The sequence below is a fragment of the Carcharhinus amblyrhynchos genome, unplaced genomic scaffold (assembly GCF_965287045.1).
Source record: "Carcharhinus amblyrhynchos unplaced genomic scaffold, sCarAmb.v2.hapA chromosome_1417, whole genome shotgun sequence".
In the NCBI taxonomy this organism is placed as follows: Eukaryota; Metazoa; Chordata; class Chondrichthyes; order Carcharhiniformes; family Carcharhinidae; genus Carcharhinus; species Carcharhinus amblyrhynchos.
This window is the reverse complement of record NW_027651157.1, coordinates 1,085-20,648: the sequence shown is the minus strand read 5'-3', so window position 1 is coordinate 20,648 and position 19,564 is coordinate 1,085. Positions and strand designations below refer to the sequence as shown.

The following is a 19,564-nucleotide window of genomic DNA, read 5'->3' as shown; positions in this document are numbered from 1 at the left end:
TCCCTCAGCTTACCCCCCCCGACCCCCGCACACTCCCCGTATCCCCTCGATTCCCCCTCCCTCCCCCCCCCGCACTCTCCCCCTGTCCCCTCCCCCCGCACTCTCCCCCTGTCCCCTCCCTCCCTCCCGCCCGCACTCTCCCCCTGTCCCCTCCCTCCCCCCTGCACTCTCCCCGTGTCCCCTCCCTCCCCCCCACCACACTCTCCCCCTGTCCCCTCCCTCCCCACTGCACTCTCCCCGTGTCCCCTCCCTCCCCCCCGCCGCACTCTCCCCCTGTCCCCTCCCTTCCCCCCGCCGCACTCTCCCCTGTCCCCTCCCTTCCCCCCCGCACTCTCCCCCTGTCCCCTCCCTCCCCCCCCGCACTCTCCCCCCGTCCCCTCCCTCCCCCACCGCACTCTCCCCCCACACTCTCTCCCTCCCTCCCACACTCTCCCCCTCCCTCCCACACTCCTCCCCTCCCTCCCACACTCTCCCCCTCCCCTCCCACACTCTCCCTCTCCCTCCCACACTCTCCCCCTCCCTCCCACACTCTCCCCCTCCCTCCCTCCCTCCCACACTCTCCCCCTCCCTCCCACACTCTCCCCCTCCCTCCCACACTCTCCTCCCTCCCTCCCTCCCTCCCACACTCTCCCCCTCCCTCCCCCACTCTCCCCCTCCCTCCCTCCCTCTCCCCGATTCCCCCTCTCTCCCCCTCCCTCTCCCCTCGAACTCACATGGACTGCAGGACCTCCCGGGGCAGGATGTCCTCCGGGGGCACTGTAGGCGCTTTTGCAGCTCGGGTGACATCACCACCACCCGGCTGTCACTCATGTCGAACATGCCCTCCACAATCACGTCCTTCCTGCCGTCCTCTTCCTCCGCCTCCGGCAGGGATCTGGGGAAAAGATGGGAAGGGGGCAGGGTTGAGAGGGTTTGGTTGGTGGGGGTGGGGGTGGAGGCATTGCCACTCTGTGGCCACAGCCGCAACGTCAAGTCGATGCCCCCCCCCCCCCCCCCCCGCCCAACATGCTGGGTGCGTGCAATTGATCTCTGAGTGACCTCTGACTGCATCGAGGAGAGAACCAGTTCGATTCATCAACATCTGGGCTGTGCATTCGTCAGCACGTGTGTGCGTCCGTCGTGTTTGTGCGTGTGCGCGCGTGCATTGTATGTGTGTGTGCGCACGTGCGCTTTGTATATGTGTGCGCGTGCGTTGTGTGCACGCACATCTTTGGGACACCAAGGGACAATTTAGCATGGCCAATCCCCCCTCTAACCTACACATCTTTGGACACTAAGGGGCAATTTAGCACGGCCAATCCACCCTAACCTACACATCTTTGGACACTAAGGGGCAATTTAGCACGGCCAATCCACCCTAACCTACACATCTTTGGGACACTAAGGGACAATTTAGCATGGCCAATCCACCCTAACCTACACATCTTTGGGACACTAAGGGACAATTTAGCACGGCCAATCCACCCTAACCTGCACATCTTTGGACACTAAGGGACAATTTAGCACGGCCAATCCACCCTAACCTACACATCTTTGGACACTAAGGGACAATTTAGCACGGCCAATCCACCCTAACCTACACATCTTTGGACACTAAGGGACAATTTAGCACGGCCAATCCACCCTAACCTACACATCTTTGGACACTAAGGGGACAATTTAGCACGGCCAATCCACCCTAACCTACACATCTTTGGGACACTAAGGGACAATTTAGCATGGCCAATCCCCCCTAACCTACACATCTTCGGACACTAAGGGACAATTTAGCATGGCCAATCCACCCAACCTACACATCTTTGGACACTAAGGGACAATTTAGCACGGCCAATCCACCCAACCTACACATCTTTGGACACTAAGGGGACAATTTAGCACGGCCAATCCACCCTAACCTACGTGTGTGCCAGGAAGCTGGAGATTATGGAGTGGGAAGACATGGTCTCAGCGTGGGTTAGTCTCCACTTCTCGGAACGTACCTTGCCTCCCCGTCCTGGGAGGGACACTGGTGGCCGAGGGAGTCCTCTGTCCTGGCGACGGGGAAGCCATTGGACCCGTATCGGTGGTCATTACTGAGGCTGAGACAGGTAAACCGAGCTGCCATGGCATCCTCCGACAGGAAGTGCTTACGGGAGGGTCCACTGGGGGCAAGAAGGGGAGAACAGGTCCACATCGAGACAATAATCTCAGATACCATATATCACAACTGCGACCCACACATAACGGCGCACTGGGAGCACCGTACACAGTTCCCGTCTCCCTATCCCCTCGGTTAGACCCACACTGGGAGCACCGTGCACAGTTCCCGTCTCCCTATCCCCTCGGTTAGACCCACACTGGGAGCACCGTGCACAGTTCCAGTCTCCCTATCCCCTCGGTTAGACCCACACTGGGAGCACCGTGCACAGTTCCCGTCTCCCTATCCCCTCGGTTAGACCCACACTGGGAGCACCGTGCACGGTTCCCGTCTCCCTATCCCCTCGGTTAGACCCACACTGGGGGCACCGTGCACGGTTCCCGTCTCCCTATCCCCTCGGTTAGACCCACACTGGGGGCACCGTGCACGGTTCCCGTCTCCCTATCCCCTCGGTTAGACCCACACTGGGAGCACCGTGCACGGTTCCCGTCTCCCTATCCCCTCGGTTAGTCCCACACTGGGAGCACCGTGCACAGTTCCCGTCTCCCTATCCCCTGGGTTAGACCCACACTGGGAGCACCATGCACGGTTCCCATCTCCCTATCCCCCTCGGTTAGACCCACACTGGGAGCACCGTGCACAGTTCCCGTCTCCCTATCCCCTTGGTTAGACCCACACTGGGAGCACCGTGCACAGTTCCCGTCTCCCTATCCCCTCGGTTAGACCCACACTGGGAGCACCGTGCACAGTTCCCGTCTCCCTATCCCCTCGGTTAGACCCACACTGGGAGCACCGTGCACAGTTCCCGTCTCCCTATCCCCTCGGTTAGACCCACACTGGGAGCACCGTGCACAGTTCCCGTCTCCCTATCCCCTCGGTTAGACCCACACTGGGAGCACCGTGCACAGTTCCGGTCTCCCTATCCCCTTGGTTAGACCCACACTGGGAGCACCGTGCACAGTTCCCGTCTCCCTATCCCCTTGGTTAGACCCACACTGGGAGCACCGTGCACAGTTCCCGTCTCCCTATCCCCTCGGTTAGACCCACACTGGGAGCACCGTGCACAGTTCCCGTCTCCCTATCCCCTCGGTTAGACCCACACTGGGAGCACCGTGCACAGTTCCCGTCTCCATATCCCCTCGGTTAGACCCACACTGGGAGCACCGTGCACAGTTCCCGTCTCCCTATCCCCCTCGGTTAGACCCACACTGGGAGCACCGTGCACAGTTCCCGTCTCCCTATCCCCTCGGTTAGACCCACACTGGGAGCACCGTACACAGTTCCCGTCTCCGTATCCCCTCGGTTAGACCCACACTGGGAGCACCGTGCACAGTTCCCGTCTCCCTATCCCCTCGGTTAGACCCACACTGGGAGCACCGTGCACAGTTCCCGTCTCCCTATCCCCTCGGTTAGACCCACACTGGGAGCACTGTGCACAGTTCCCGTCTCCGTATCCCCTCGGTTAGACCCACACTGGGAGCACCGTGCACAGTTCCCGTCTCCGTATCCCCTCGGTTAGACCCACACTGGGAGCACAGTGCACAGTTCCCGTCTCCGTATCCCCTCGGTTAGACCCACACTGGGAGCACCGTGCACAGTTCCCGTCTCCGTATCCCCTCGGTTAGACCCACACTGGGAGCACCGTGCACAGTTCCCGTCTCCCTATCCCCCTCGGTTAGACCCACACTGGGAGCACCGTGCACAGTTCCCATCTCCCTATCCCCTCGGTTAGACCCACACTGGGAGCACCGTGCACAGTTCCAGTCTCCGTATCCCCTCGGTTAGACCCACACTGGGAGCACCGTGCACAGTTCCCGTCTCCCTATCCCCTCGGTTAGACCCACACTGGGAGCACCGTGCACAGTTCCCGTCTCCCTATCCCCCTCGGTTAGACCCACACTGGGAGCACCGTGCACAGTTCCCGTCTCCCTATCCCCTCGGTTAGACCCGCACTGGGAGCACCGTGCACAGTTCCCGTCTCCCTATCCCCTCGGTTAGACCCGCACTGGGAGCACCGTGCACAGTTCCCGTCTCCCTATCCCCTCGGTTAGACCCGCACTGGGAGCACCGTGCACAGTTCCCGTCTCCCTATCCCCTCGGTTAGACCCGCACTGGGAGCACCGTGCACAGTTCCCGTCTCCCTATCCCCTCGGTTAGACCCGCACTGGGAGCACCGTGCACAGTTCCCGTCTCCCTATCCCCTCGGTTAGACCCGCACTGGGAGCACCGTGCACAGTTCCCGTCTCCCTATCCCCTCGGTTAGACCCGCACTGGGAGCACCGTGCACAGTTCCCGTCTCCCTATCCCCTCGGTTAGACCCGCACTGGGAGCACCGTGCACAGTTCCCGTCTCCCTATCCCCTCGGTTAGACCCGCACTGGGAGCACCGTGCACAGTTCCCGTCTCCCTATCCCCTCGGTTAGACCCGCACTGGGAGCACCGTGCACAGTTCCCGTCTCCCTATCCCCTCGGTTAGACCCGCACTGGGAGCACCGTGCACAGTTCCCGTCTCCCTATCCCCTCGGTTAGACCCGCACTGGGAGCACCGTGCACAGTTCCCGTCTCCCTATCCCCTCGGTTAGACCCACACTGGGAGCACTGTGCACAGTTCCCGTCTCCGTATCCCCTCGGTTAGACCCACACTGGGAGCACCGTGCACAGTTCCCGTCTCCGTATCCCCTCGGTTAGACCCACACTGGGAGCACCGTGCACAGTTCCCGTCTCCCTATCCCCCTCGGTTAGACCCACACTGGGAGCACCGTGCACAGTTCCCATCTCCCTATCCCCTCGGTTAGACCCACACTGGGAGCACCGTGCACAGTTCCAGTCTCCGTATCCCCTCGGTTAGACCCACACTGGGAGCACCGTGCACAGTTCCCGTCTCCCTATCCCCTCGGTTAGACCCACACTGGGAGCACCGTGCACAGTTCCCGTCTCCCTATCCCCCTCGGTTAGACCCACACTGGGAGCACCGTGCACAGTTCCCGTCTCCCTATCCCCTCGGTTAGACCCGCACTGGGAGCACCGTGCACAGTTCCCGTCTCCCTATCCCCTCGGTTAGACCCGCACTGGGAGCACCGTGCACAGTTCCCGTCTCCCTATCCCCTCGGTTAGACCCGCACTGGGAGCACCGTGCACAGTTCCCGTCTCCCTATCCCCTCGGTTAGACCCGCACTGGGAGCACCGTGCACAGTTCCCGTCTCCCTATCCCCTCGGTTAGACCCACACTGGGAGCACCGTGCACAGTTCTGGTCTCCATATCCCTCGGTTAGACCAGAATATTTGGGTGGGTGGGTGGGGGGAGTGGGAAGCTATCTCGATACTCACTCTCCCTCAACCTCACAGCGCCGTTTGATTTTCATAATTCCTGGGAAGTCATTCCTGCTGGAAGGAGAAATAAGAGAGACAGACTACAGAGTTATCCAGTAATCACATCAAACACTCCCAGGACAGGCACAGCACAGGGTTAGATACAGAGTAAAGCTCCCTCTACACTGTCCCCCATCAAACACTCCCAGGACAGGTACAGCACGGGGTTAGATACAGAGTAAAGCTCCCTCTGCACTGTCCCCCATCAAACACTCCCAGGACAGGTACAGCACGGGGTTAGATACAGAGAAAAGCTCCCTCTACACTGTCCCCCCATCAAACACTCCCAGGACAGGTACAGCACGGGGTTAGATACAGAGTAAAGCTCCCTCTACACTGTCCCCCCATCAAACACTCCCAGAACAGGTACAGCACGGGGTTAGATACAGAGAAAAGCTCCCTCTACACTGTCCCCCCATCAAACACTCCCAGGACAGGTACAGCACGGGGTTAGATACAGAGTAAAGCTCCCTCTACACTGTCCCCCCATCAAACACTCCCAGAACAGGTACAGCACGGGGTTAGATACAGAGTAAAGCTCCCTCTACACTGTCCCCCATCAAACACTCCCAGAACAGGTACAGCACGGGGTTAGATACAGAGTAAAGCTCCCTCTACACTGTTCCCCCATCAAACACTCCCAGGACAGGTACAGCACGGGGTTAGATACAGAGTAAAGCTCCCTCTACACTGTCCCCCCCATCAAACACTCCCAGAACAGGTACAGCACGGGGTTAGATACAGAGTAAAGCTCCTCTACACTGTCCCCCCATCAAACACTCCCAGAACAGGTACAGCACGGGGTTAGATACAAAGTAAAGCTCCCTCTACACTGTCCCCCCATCAAACACTCCCAGAACAGGTACAGCACGGGGTTAGATACAAAGTAAAGCTCCCTCTACACTGTCCCCATCAAACACTCCCAGAACAGGTACAGCACGGGGTTAGATACAAAGTAAAGCTCCCTCTACACTGTCCCCATCAAACACTTCCAGGACAGGTACAGCATGGGGTTAGATACAGAGTAAAGCTCCCTCTACACTGTCCCCCCATCAAACACTCCCAGAACAGGTACAGCACGGGGTTAGATACAGAGTAAAGCTCCCTCTACACTGTCCCCCATCAAACACTCCCAGGACAGGTACAGCACGGGGTTAGATACAGAGTAAAGCTCCCTCTACACCGTCCCCCCATCAAACACTCCCAGGACAGGTACAGCACGGGGTTAGATACAGAGTAAAGCTCCCTCTACACCGTCCCCCCATCAAACACTCCCAGGACAGGTACAACACGGGGTTAGATACAGAGTAAAGCTCCCTCTACACTGTCCCCCCATCAAACACTCCCAGGACAGGTACAGCACTGGGTTAGATACAGAGTAAAGCTCCCTCTACACTGTCCCCCCCATCAAACACTCCCAGGACAGGTACAGCACGGGGTTAGATACAGAGTAAAGCTCCCTCTACACTGTCCCCCCCATCAAACACTCCCGGGGACACTCACTCTCTGTGCGTTGGCATCACCGACCCAGTGAAAGTCACTGCCCCTCTGTTGATCTGTGACCAGGGCATCGAGACTGGCACCTCTCGGGTCCACAGTGCGGGTCTGCTGTTCCAGTGTCCCGCACCGTCCAGACACTGGGGGCCGGACTGGAGGCACAGCTCCGACAGGGAGGCCTGTCCCACCAGCGAGAACGGGCGCTGTTTCGTCATGGTCGCTCTCGTTCCGGGACCCCCGCTCGCACTGGCTGGTGGGAGGACGTGACAGTCCTGTCTGCAATCTGATGGATCACTGGAGACTCCTGGAGAGAGAGAAGCAGAGTTAAAAAAAACAGTAAAGTTTATTTCGTTAGTGTCACAAGTCGGCTTACATTAACACTGCAATGAAGTTACTGTGGAAATCCCCCCAGTCGCCTGTTCGGGTTACGCTGAGGGAGAATTTAGCACGGCCCCAATCCACCCCTAACCAGCACGTCTTTCAGACTGTGGGAGGAAACCCATGCAGACACGGGGAGAATGTGCAGACTCCGCACAGACAGTGACCCGAGGCCGGGAATCGAACCCGGGTCCCTGTGAGGCAGCAGCGCTCGCCCCGCTGTGCCAGCCAGAGAAATACAAAGACAGAGAGAGGGAGGGAACGAGACGGAGACAGAGGGGTTGGGGTGACAGAGGGATTCGGAGGGAGAGGAGACAGAGGGAGGGACCGGGAAGCGGGAGACGGGGCAAGAGGAGACCGAGGGACGGATTGAATGGGCGGGGTGGGAGGGGGTAGGGGAGACAGAGGGAAAGGGGTGGAATCGGAGGGACGGGGAGGAGGGGGGGAGATGGAGGGACCGGGAGGAGTGGGGGGAGAGATGGAGGTACGGGGGGAGGGGGACGGAGGGGGGAGGTGGGGGGGGGAGATGGAGGGACGGGGATGGGGGGGGTAGACGGAGAGAGACAGTTGAGAGTTGCTGCCCCAGTGTCCACTCCCCCCACCCCCAGCGTCCACTCCCCGTCCCAGGATGGAAGTGAACGGATTTGGAGTGTGAGAAAATCACCTGTGTGTGTCACCCAGTCAGGGCGATGGGTGCCAGTGGGTGTCACCCAGTCAAGGTGATGGGTGCCAGTGGGTGTCACCCAGTCAGGGCGATGGGTGTCACTGAGTGTCACCCAGTCAGGGCGATGGGTGCCAGTGGGTGTCACCCAGTCAGGGCGATGGGTGCCAGTGGGTGTCACCCAGTCAGGGCGATGGGTGCCAGTGGGTGTCACCCAGTCAGGGCGATGGGTGCCATTGGTTGTCACCCAGTCAGGGCGCCAATGGGTGTCACCCAGTCAGGGCGATGGGTGTCACCCAGTCAGGGCGATGGGTGCCATTGTGTGTCACCCAGTCAGGGCGATGGGTGTCACCCAGTCACGGCGATGAGTGTCAGTGGGTGTCACCCAGTCAGGGCGATGGGTGCCAGTGGGTGTCACCCAGTCAGGGCGATGGGTGCCAGTGGGTGTCACCCAGTCAGGGCGATGGGTGCCAGTGGGTGTCACCCAGTCAGGGCACCAATGGGTGTCACCCAGTCAGGGCGATGGGTGTCACCCAGTCAGGGCGATGGGTGCCATTGGGTGTCACCCAGTCAAGGTGATGGGTGCCAGTGGGTGTCACCCAGTCAGGGTGATGGGTGCCAGTGGGTGTCACCCAGTCAGGGTGATGGGTGCCAGTGGGTGTCACCCAGTCAAGGTGATGGGTGCCAGTGGGTGTCACCCAGTCAGGGTGATGGGTGCCAGTGGGTGTCACCCAGTCAGGGTGATGGGTGCCACGCCCCACCCACATCAAAAGAGCCACAGAGATCCCTAAATATTGACACCAGGCCTCAACCCAAGCCTCGGCCTCGAGTAGCCTCCCGCCGCCGCCCTCCGCGCCCTTCAGTCCGGCCGCCGCCGCCACTCGAGCCCGAGGCCTCAGGCTTTGCGGCCCGGAGGCTGGCCGGGGGTCGGGACCGCGGGGAGAAGCCGGCCGCCGGTCCCCGGGGGCCCGCGGGAGGGAGGGCCGCCCTTCCAGGCCCCCTCACCGGGCTCAGCCAGGCCTGGGCGGGCGTCCCTCCCTCAACCGCCCCCGCCGCTCGACGGACCTGGGAGGACCGAGGACTCCTCCCAGCGCCGCGGGTAGGAGGGCCCCTCTTGCCGCCGGCTGGCCGCCAACCTCCTTGGCGCCGGCGACCATCCTGCCACCCGCCCGCCTCTCTCTCTTCAGCGCTGGAGGACCTCAGCCACACTCCCACCTGACCTCCCAGTCGCTGCGCCGCCCTAGTGGCTGGGAAGAGGAACACACGCCCCACTCCCTATTAACACCAAAGGACATTCAACAGCAGAGGGCCACTGCATTAGAATATCAACCTCCCCATCCCCAGGACCGTCAGAAAACCCTCCCCACCCCTCAAAACAACTATTTTATCCTCAAAATAAAAACAAAAAGACTGGTCAGGCTGGTAGAGCAAAGATATCGTCACCACCCCCCCCCCCCCCCATTAACCTCTGCCCCGATCAACGCACAGAAAGATCCCACAAGTTCATGATAGCACAACTGAACTCTGGTAATCCACATGAGTATTATTATCATGTCTATTGGGATCCAGCGAGAAATATTATTTCTGGTGCGCTATACACATAAGAACATAAGAAATAGGAGCAGGAGTAGGCCATCTAGCCCTTCGAGCCTGCCCCGCCATTCAATAAGATCATGGCTGATCTGTCGTGGCACAGTTCCACATTCCCACCCTCTCTCCATAACCCTTAATCCCCTCTCTTATCAAAAACCCATCAACCCGCGTCTTAAAAATATTTAGCGAGGTAGCCTCTACCACTTCAACGGGCAGAGAATTCCAGAGATTCACCATCCTTTGAGTGAAGAAGTTCCTCCTCAACTCCGTTCTAAACCACCCCCTTATCTTGAGGCTGTGCCCCCTAGTCCTACTGTCCTTTCTGAGCAGGAAGAGTCTCTCCACCTCTATCCTATCCATCCCATTCATCATCTTATACGTCTCAATGAGATCTCCCCTCATTCTTCTAAACTCTAACGAGTACAAGCCTAGTTTATTCAGCCTCTCCTCATAGCTCAACCCCCTCAACTCCGGCATCAGCCTAGTAAACCTCCTCTGCACTCCCTCCAAGGCCAAAATATCCTTGCGTAAGTACGGCATCCAAAACTGCACACAGTACTCCAGCTGCGGCCTCACCAATACCCTATACAGCTGCAGCAAGACCTCCCTACTTTTATATTCAATCCCCCTCGCTATGAAGGCCAGCATCCCATTCGCCTTCCTGACCACACAAAGCATACTGTTCATAGAGTACAGAGGGGAGAAGGAAAAGGATTTGATTTATTGTCAGCACATGTGTCAGGATACAGTGAAAAGTATTGATTCATGCATGCTACACAAAGCATGCCATTCATAGAGTACAGAGGGGAGAAGGAAAAGGATTTGATTATTGTCACGTGTATCGGGCTACAGTGAAAAGTGTTGTTTCTTGTGCACTCTACAGACAAAGCATACCGTTCATAGAGTACTGAGGGGAGGAGGAAAAGGATTTATGATTGTCACGTGTATTGGGATACAATGAAAAGTATTGTTTCTTGTGTGCTATACAAAGCATACCATTCATAGAGTACTGAGAGAGGGAAAAGGATTTGATTTGATTTATTATTGTCGCGTGTATCGGGATACAGTGAAAAGTATTGTTTCTTGCGGGCTGAACAGACAAAGCATACCGTTCATAGAGAAGGAAAGGAGAGAGTGCAGAATGTAGTGTTACAGTCACAGCGAGGGTGTAGAGAAAGATCAGCTTAATGCGAGGTAGGTCCATTCAAAAGTCTGACAGCAGCAGGGAAGAAGCTGTTCTTGAGTCGGTCGGTACGGGACCTCAGACTTTTGTATCTTTTTCCCCGACGGAAGAAGGTGGAAGAGAGAATGTCCGGGGAGCGTGGGGAGGTGGGGGGGTCCTTAATTATACCGGCTGCTTTTCCCCCGAGGCAGCCATTTACATTCTTAGTGAGTGCGAATAATGTGACCACACAAAGATGTAGGGAAAAAAGAAATTTATTCTGGAAACTACATAAGACAAAACAGGGAATGAACGACATCTGTCCGGGAGCCAGTGTGTCAGAGCGCAGGAAAGCTCCCCTTTGATCTATGGGACCAGCGGGCTGACAGATGGAGTTTAATTTAGATAAATGCGAGGTTTCGGTCGATCGAACCAGGGGCAGGACTTACTCAGTTAACGGTAGGGGAGAGTTACAGAACAGAGAGATGTAGGGGTACAGGTTCATAGCTCCTTCAAAACAGCAAGCTCTGGAAATGCTGGTGTTGGACTGGGGTGGACAGTGTAAGAAGTCCAACAGGTTTATTCGGAATCACGAGCTTTCGGAGCGCTATCCCTTCATCAGGTGAGTGTCGGATTTTTTCTACAATATATAGACACAAACTCAATTCCGAGGTAATGGTTGGGACGTGAGCCTTGACATCGAGTCTTTACAGGTGCAGACAGTACAAGTGGAGAGAGGGAGACAGTTTGGTGTTCCCTTCCTAATCGGGGAACACCGCAGCACAGCCTCCGATCTGCGGGTAAGCGTTCTCCAAAACAGCCTTCGCCGCAGCGCAGAGTCGCTGAGCAGAGACTGATAGCCACGTTCCGCGCACATGAGGACGGCCTCACCCGAGACCTTGGGTTCACGTCGCACTATCTGTAACCCCCCGCGACTTGCCTGGGTTTGCACTAACTGTCCTGTCTGGGGACAATACACATCTCTGTGCTTAACCCTCTCTCCGCTCACGCTATCTGTAAATTGGGAGACGGGAGGAGTGTGCAGAGGGATCTGGGTGTCAGAGTAAGCGCGCAGGCGGTAAAGAAGGCAAACGGTATTTTGGTCTTCGATGCGAGAGGTTTCGAGTGCAGGAGCAGAGGGGCGCGTTGTTCTGATTACAGTAAGAAGTCTCACAACACCAGGTTAAAGTCCAACAGGTTTATTTGGTAACATAAGCCACTAGCTTTCAGGGCACTGCCCCTTCATCAGGTGGGTGGGGAGTTCTGTTCACAAACAGGGGATATAGAGACACAAACTCAATTTACACAATAACGGTCGGAGTCTTTACAGGTAATCAAGTCTTAAAGGTACAGACAGAGTGAGTGAAGAGAGGGTTAAAGAGATGTGTATTGTCCCCAGACAGGACAGTTAGTGCAAGCCCAGGCAAGTCATGGGGGTTACAGAGAGTGCGACATGAACCCAAGGTCTCGGGTGAGGCCGTCCTCACGTGTGCGGAACGTGGCTCTCAGTCTCTGCACTGTGGTGAAGGCCGCCTTGGAGAACGCTTACCCCAAGATCAGAGGCCGAACGTTCGCTACGACAACGGATGAATGAACACCGCTCGACAATCACCAGGCCAGACTGTTCCCTTCCTGTTGGCGAACACTTCACGGGCATTCGGCCTCTGATCTTGGGGTAAGCGTTCTCCAAGGCGGCCTTCACCACAGCGCTGAGCAGAGACTGAGCGCCACGTTCCGCGCACATGAGGACGGCCTCACCCGAGACCTTGGGTTCATGTCGCACTATCTGTAACCCCCCACAACTTGCAAAATCTCACTGACTGTCCTGTCTGGAGACAATACACATCCCTGGGCTTAACCCTCTCTCCACTCACACTGTCTGTACCTTTAAGACTTGATTACCTGTAAAGTCTCCGACCATTATTGTGTAAATTGAGTTTGTGTCTTTATATCCCCTGATTGTGAACTGAACTCCCCACCCACCTGATGAAGGGGCAGCACCCCGAAAGCTTGTGGCTTTTGCTAGCAACTAAACCTGTTGGACTTTAACCCGGTGTGGTGAGACTTCTTACTGTGTTTACCCCAGTCCAACGCCCATATCTCTGTTGCAATTAGCCAGGGGCCTTGGTGAGGCCACACCTCGAGTATTGTGGGCAGTTTTAGTCTGAGGAAGGATATTCTTGCTCTCGAGGGAGCGCGGCGATGGGTTTCTGATGACATGAAGGTGAGTGGAAAAGCAAATTGTGCGGAGGGTGTGGAAAGTCTGCAGAGGGATCTGGGTAGGCTGAGCGAGTGGGCGAGGACCTGGCAGATGGAGTTGGCAAGTGTGAGGTTATCCACTTTGGTAGGAATAATAGTCGGAGGGATTATTATTTACGGGGCGAAAAGCTGCAGCGTGCGACGGTGCAGAGGGATCTGGGCGTCCTTGTGCACGAGTTGCAAAAACCCAGCTTGCAGGTGCAGCAGGTGGTCAGGAAGGCGAATGGGATGCTGGCCTTCATAGCGAGGGGGATTGAATATAAAAGTAGGGAGGTCTTGCTGCAAATGTACAGGGCACTGGTGAGGCCGCAGCTGGAGTACTGTGTGCAGTTTTGGTCGCCGCACTTACGCAAGGATATTTTGGCCTTGGAGGGAGTGCAGAGGAGGTTCACTAGGCTGATACCGGAGATGAGGGGGTTGGACTATGAAGAGAGACTGAATAGACTGGGTCTGTACTCGTTGGAGTTTAGAAGGATGAGGGGGGATCTTATAGAGACGTATAAGATAATGAAAGGGATGGATAGGGTAGAGGTGGAGAGACTCTTCCCGCTCAGAAAGGACAGCAGGACTAGAGGGCACAGCCTCAAGATAAGGGGGCTGCAGTTTAGATCGGAGTTGAGGAGGAACTTCTTCACTCAAAGGGTGGTGAATCTCTGGAATTCTCTGCCCGTTGAAGTGGGGGAGGCTGCCTCGCTGAATATATTGAAGTCACGGGTAGATAGGTTTCTGATAGACAGGGGAGAATGCGGGAAAGTGGAACTGATCCACTATCAGATCAGCCACGATCTTATTGAATGGCGGGGCAGGCTCGAAGGGGCTAGATGGCCGACTCCTGCTCCTATTTCTTATGTTTTCCAGGCCGATTCCGGGGGGACGGATGTACCAGGAGAAATTGATCAGGTTGGGATTGTTTCTCGCTGGAGTTCGGAGTGGGGGGTGGGTGGAGGAGGATCTCATCGAGATTTAGAACATTCTAACGGGACGAGATAGGGAGGGAGTTCCCTGATGGTGGAGGGTGAGGGGAACCAGTTTGAGGTGGACCATGCAGGATTCATTCCCACGGGAAGGAGTTGATGTCGAAACGTCGGATGTGTTCAAGAGGAACACGGCGCTCGGGGGTCAAAGGATTAGGTGACCGAGTTGGACGATCGGCCACAACCTTAACAAATGGGGGGGAAGCAGAGCTCGAAGGGCTGAGTGGCCTCCTGCTTCCACGTACCTCTAAAGACTTGATCTCCCGTTCTCGCCCAACGGTGCGAATTGTACACCATATCTGTGAAACTTACCCCTCCGCTCGCCCAATGAAGGAGCAGCACTCCGAAAGCTCGTGATTCCAAATAACCGTCGGGCCTGGCGTTGTGAGACTGCTAACAACGTGGTCCGCACGGACTTCAGCGAGGCCTTTGACAAGGCGGGTCGTTGCGTAAGGTTAAATCTCACGGGGATCCAGGGTGAGGTAGCGAAACAGAGACAAAAATTGGCTTCCCGACAGAACTGTTGGTTGTAGAGGGTTGCTCTTCAAATTGGAGGCCCGTGACCCGGCCTCGGGGATCGGTGCTGGGCCCACTGTTATTTATATCAATGATTTGGATGAGAACATAGGGGACACGGTTCATAAGATGACCCCAAGATTGGTGGAGAGTGAAGGAAGTTCTCTCCCATTGCAACAGAATCTTGATCAGTTGGGCTGACGAACGGCAAACGCAGTTTAATTTAGACAAACGCGAGGCGATGCGTTTTGGTCGATGGAACCAGGGCAGGACTCACTCAGTTAATGGTCGGGGAGAGTTACAGAACAGAGAGATCGAGGGGGACAGGTTCATAGCTCCTTGAAAGTGGTGGACAGAGTGGTGAAGAAGGCATTGGGCATGCTTGGTTTCATCGGTCAGAATACAGGAGTTGGGACGTCTTGTTGAAGTTGTACAAGACATTGGTTAGGCCACACTTGGAAATACTGTGTACAGTTCTGGTCACCCTATTATAGAAAGGATATTATTAAACTAGAAAGAGCGCAGGAAAAGATTTACTAGGATGCTACCGGGGACTTGATGGATTGAGTTATAAGGAGAGGCTGGGATAGACTGGGACTTTTTTCTCTGGAGCGTAGAGGGGTGATCTTATAGAGGTCTATAAAATAATGAGGGGCACAGATCAGCGAGATAGTCAATATCTTTTCCCCAAAGGTAGGGGAGTCTAAAACTAGAGGGCAGAGGTTTAAGGTGAGAGGGGAGAGGGTCCAGAGGGGGCAATTTTGTTCACCCAGAGGGTGGTGAGTGTCTGGAACGAGCTGCCAGAGGCAGTAGTAGAGGCCTTTAGACAGTTACATGGGTACGATGGGTATAGAGAGATATGGGGCCAAATGTGGGCAATTGGGATTAGCTTAGGGGTTTATGAAAAAGGGGCAGCATGGACAAGTTGGGCCAAATGGCCTGTTTCCATGCTGTAGTTTGAAAAAAGACCCTCCGCACCTCGCACGCCGGCAGTGGTATCCCGACCGAGCGATCAGGGACACTGGGAAGGGGGGGGGAATGGCCTCCAGCCCCACCGTCCAGGAGTGAACAGCCCGCGATTCTCCCCCCCCCCCCCGCTTTGCTGACCAGCCCCGCTCCCAGCAGCAGGGCGAGGCAGATAGTGAGGAGGGGGTGTGGGAGAGGAGGAGGAGGAGGAGGAGGAGACACGGAGCCCAGACACACTGCCCCGGTGTCAGAAGTGCAGAGAGAAAGCACGATATCCAAAGTTGGTGAAGACGTCGATGTAACTACTGCTCCCAGCCGCCGTCAGAACCTGTGGGGGGAAGAGAGGGAGAGGGGGGGGAGGCAGACAGAGAGAGAGATGGGGGAGGGAGAGAGAGAGGGGGACGGAGAGAGAGAGAGACAGAGAACACATGTTAGAACAGTGCGTATTTAACAATCAACGTTAGATACACTGTCCTTTCCCCCACTCTGGGACCGGGTGTCACAGTGCGTTAGATACACTGTCCTTTCCCCCACTCTGGGACCGGGTGTCACAGTGCGTTAGATACACTGTCCTTTCCCCCACTCTGGGACCGGGTGTCACAGTGCGTTAGATACACTGTCCTTTCCCCCACTCTGGGACCGGGTGTCACAGTGCGTTAGATACACTGTCCTTTCCCCCTCTCTGGGACCGGGTATCACAGTGCGTTAGATACACTGTCCTTTCCCCCACTCTGGGACCGGGTGTCACAGTGCGTTAGATACACTGTCCTTTCCCCCACTCTGGGACCGGGTGTCACAGTGCGTTAGATACACTGTCCTTTCCCCCACTCTGGGACCGGGTGTCACAGTGCGTTAGATACACTGTCCTTTCCCCCACTCTGGGACCGGGTGTCACAGTGCGTTAGATACACTGTCCTTTCCCCCTCTCTGGGACCGGGTGTCACAGTGCGTTAGATACACTGTCCTTTCCCCCACTCTGGGACCGGGTGTCACAGTGCATTAGATACACTGTCCTTTCCCCCACTCTGGGACCGGGTATCACAGTGCGTTAGATACACTGTCCTTTCCCCCACTCTGGGACCGGGTGTCACAGTGCGTTAGATACACTGTCCTTTCCCCCACTCTGGGACCGGGTGTCACAGTGCATTAGATACACTGTCCTTTCCGCCCTCTGGGACTGGGTGTCACAGTGCGTTAGATACACTGTCCTTTCCCCCACTCTGGGACCGGGTGTCACAGTGCGTTAGATACACTGTCCTTTCCCCCTCTCTGGGACCGGGTGTCACAGTGCGTTAGATACACTGTCCTTTCCCCCCACTCTGGGACCGGGTGTCACAGTGCGTTAGATACACTGTCCTTTCCCCCACTCTGGGACCGGGTGTCACAGTGCGTTAGATACACTGTCCTTTCCCCCTCTCTGGGACCGGGTATCACAGTGCGTTAGATACACTGTCCTTTCCCCACTCTGGGACCGGGTGTCACAGTGTGTTAGATACACTGTCCTTTCCCCACTCTGGGACCGGGTGTCACAGTGCGTTAGATACACTGTCCTTTCCCCCACTCTGGGACCGGGTATCACAGTGCGTTAGATACACTGTCCTTTCCCCCTCTCTGGGACCGGGTGTCACAGTGGGTTAGATACACTGTCCTTTCCCCCACTCTGGGACCGGGTGTCACAGTGTGTTAGATACACTGTCCTTTCCCCCTCTCTGGGACCGGGTGTCACAGTGCGTTAGATACACTGTCCTTTCCCCCACTCTGGGACCGGGTGTCACAGTGCGTTAGATACACTGTCCTTTCCGCCCTCTGGGACTGGGTGTCACAGTGCGTTAGATACACTGTCCTTTCCCCCACTCTGGGACCGGGTGTCACAGTGCGTTAGATACACTGTCCTTTCCCCCACTCTGGGACCGGGTGTCACAGTGCGTTAGATACACTGTCCTTTCCCCTCTCTGGGACCGGGTGTCACAGTGCGTTAGATACACTGTCCTTTCCCCCACTCTGGGACCGGGTGTCACAGTGCATTAGATACACTGTCCTTTCCCCCTCTCTGGGACCGGGTATCACAGTGCGTTAGATACACTGTCCTTTCCCCCTCTCTGGGACCGGGTGTCACAGTGCGTTAGATACACTGTCCTTTCCCCCCTCTCTGGGACCGGGTGTCACAGTGCGTTAGATACACTGTCCTTTCCCCCACTCTGGGACCGGGTGTCACAGTGCGTTAGATACACTGTCCTTTCCCCCTCTCTGGGACCGGGTGTCACAGTGCGTTAGATACACTGTCCTTTCCCCCCTCTCTGGGACCGGGTGTCACAGTGCGTTAGATACACTGTCCTTTCCCCCACTCTGGGACCGGGTGTCACAGTGTGTTAGATACACTGTCCTTTCCCCCTCTCTGGGACCGGGTGTCACGGTGCGTTAGATACGCTGTCCTTTCCCCCACTCTGGGACCGGGTATCACAGTGCGTTAGATACACTGTCCTTTCCCCCTCTCTGGGACCGGGTGTCACGGTGCGTTAGATACACTGTCCTTTCCCCCACTCTGGGACCGGGTATCACAGTGCGTTAGATACACTGTCCTTTCCCCCTCTCTGGGACCGGGTGTCACAGTGCGTTAGATACACTGTCCTTTCCCCCACTCTCTGGGACAGATACACAAACCTTGTGTTCCTGCGAGTGTTCGTTGATGAGGAGGGAAAAGACGGAGGGAGGCGTGCAGGGAATCTGCGTCTTGACGTCACCACTATTTGACAGTGACTTATAACGGGACCGTCGCCAGCGGCTAGTATCTGGGGATAACAAGGCGGGCACAGTTAGGAAGCGGATTCTCCCCCCCTCTGCGAACGAGCCCCGAAACATCCCAAAAGGGAAGTACCTCGCTCTGTAATCTGTTAAAGGTGTGTGCGAGGTGGCGTGACCAACGAGCTGGGGAGGTGAAACAGCCAATAAATCCCCCACGCTGGCTAACTTACTCCTGATCCAGCTCGCGATGAGCAAATTAACTCCAGTATTGTTACGAGGAGGGGTGGGGGAGACGGATTGCCTCCTCCGCGGGGGCTTTGTGGGGGGTAAACGCTCGACCAGGCAAGGACAGGGAGCCCCATTTCGTTCTCTGCCCCAAACGCGTGGGAGAAAGTCGACACACCGGCACCTCGGAGGTTCTAGCTCTCCGAGACTGCGTCATCGTGGGCTATCTAACCAGCGGCGAGCAAACTGACAGGCAGGGAGGGAGGGAGAGGGGAGGGGGGGGCAGAGAGGGGGGGTGTGGGGCCCCCTCTCCGTCGCGGAGGGGCGCAGGGGAGGGGGACCCCCTCCCCCCACCGTCGCAGAGGGGCGCAGGGTAGAGGGACCCCCTTCGTGGAGGGGCGCAGGGTTAGGGGGGCCCCCCCGTCGCGCAGGGGTGTAGGGGAGGGGGGCCCCCCCCGTCGCGCAGGGGTGCAGGGGAGGGAGCCACCCCCCCCCCCACCACAGAGGGGCAGAGGGGAGGGGGCGAGAGAGAGAGGCGGGCAAAGAGGCAGAGAGAGAGAGAGAGAGAGCCAAGTGGTGGTGGAGTTTTATTGAGTGGGATAGCAGCGATGGAGGGGCTGAGTGGTCCGCGCCTGCTCCCGATTCTTCCATTCCACCCCCCCCCGATCCCCGCTGCGTTATCACGTCACGGTGTTACTCACCAAATCCTGGTAAAACATGGCTGCTGCTGACATCCCCAGAGCGGGTAAACGGTGGTGGGAGTGACCGAACGTAAGTGCCAGACAGTCAGAGCTGGGCCTCCCCCACACACCTCCACAGAGAGAGGGGGGGGCAGAGAGGGAGAGAGAGAGGGGGGGCAGAGAGGGAGAGAGAGGGGGGCAGAGAGGGAGAGAGAGGGGGGGCAGAGAGGGAGAGAGAGAGGGGGGCAGAGAGGGAGAGAGAGAGGGGGCAGAGAGGGAGAGAGAGGGGGGCAGAGAGGGAGAGAGAGAGGGGGGGGCAGAGAGGGAGAGAGAGAGGGGGGCAGAGAGGGAGAGAGAGAGGGGGGCAGAGAGGGGAGAGAGAGAGGGGGGCAGAGAGGGAGAGAGA

The 19,564-nt window shown here is 57.0% G+C and overlaps 1 protein-coding gene and 1 long non-coding RNA gene across 2 annotated transcripts; both read right to left on the bottom strand.

Moving 5' to 3' along the window:
* Positions 1–713: 713 nt before the first annotated feature.
* On the bottom strand, positions 714–9,184 carry LOC145340781 (uncharacterized; the record flags this gene model as incomplete). The annotated part of the gene is made up of 5 exons (XM_080185241.1): positions 9,107–9,184; positions 7,009–7,306; positions 5,464–5,520; positions 1,980–2,141; positions 714–874 (listed from the first exon to the last, which is right to left on the bottom strand). Coding segments are annotated over exons 2-5 (589 nt in total), but the record flags the coding sequence as incomplete, so codon positions are not given.
* Positions 9,185–15,650: 6,466 nt separating this feature from the next.
* Positions 15,651–19,260, bottom strand: LOC145340782 (uncharacterized). Its single transcript, XR_013886291.1, has 3 exons — positions 19,180–19,260; positions 18,173–18,300; positions 15,651–15,839 (listed from the first exon to the last, which is right to left on the bottom strand). It is a non-coding gene; the product is annotated as an uncharacterized LOC145340782 (long non-coding RNA).
* Between the last annotated feature and the right edge of the window lie 304 nt (positions 19,261–19,564).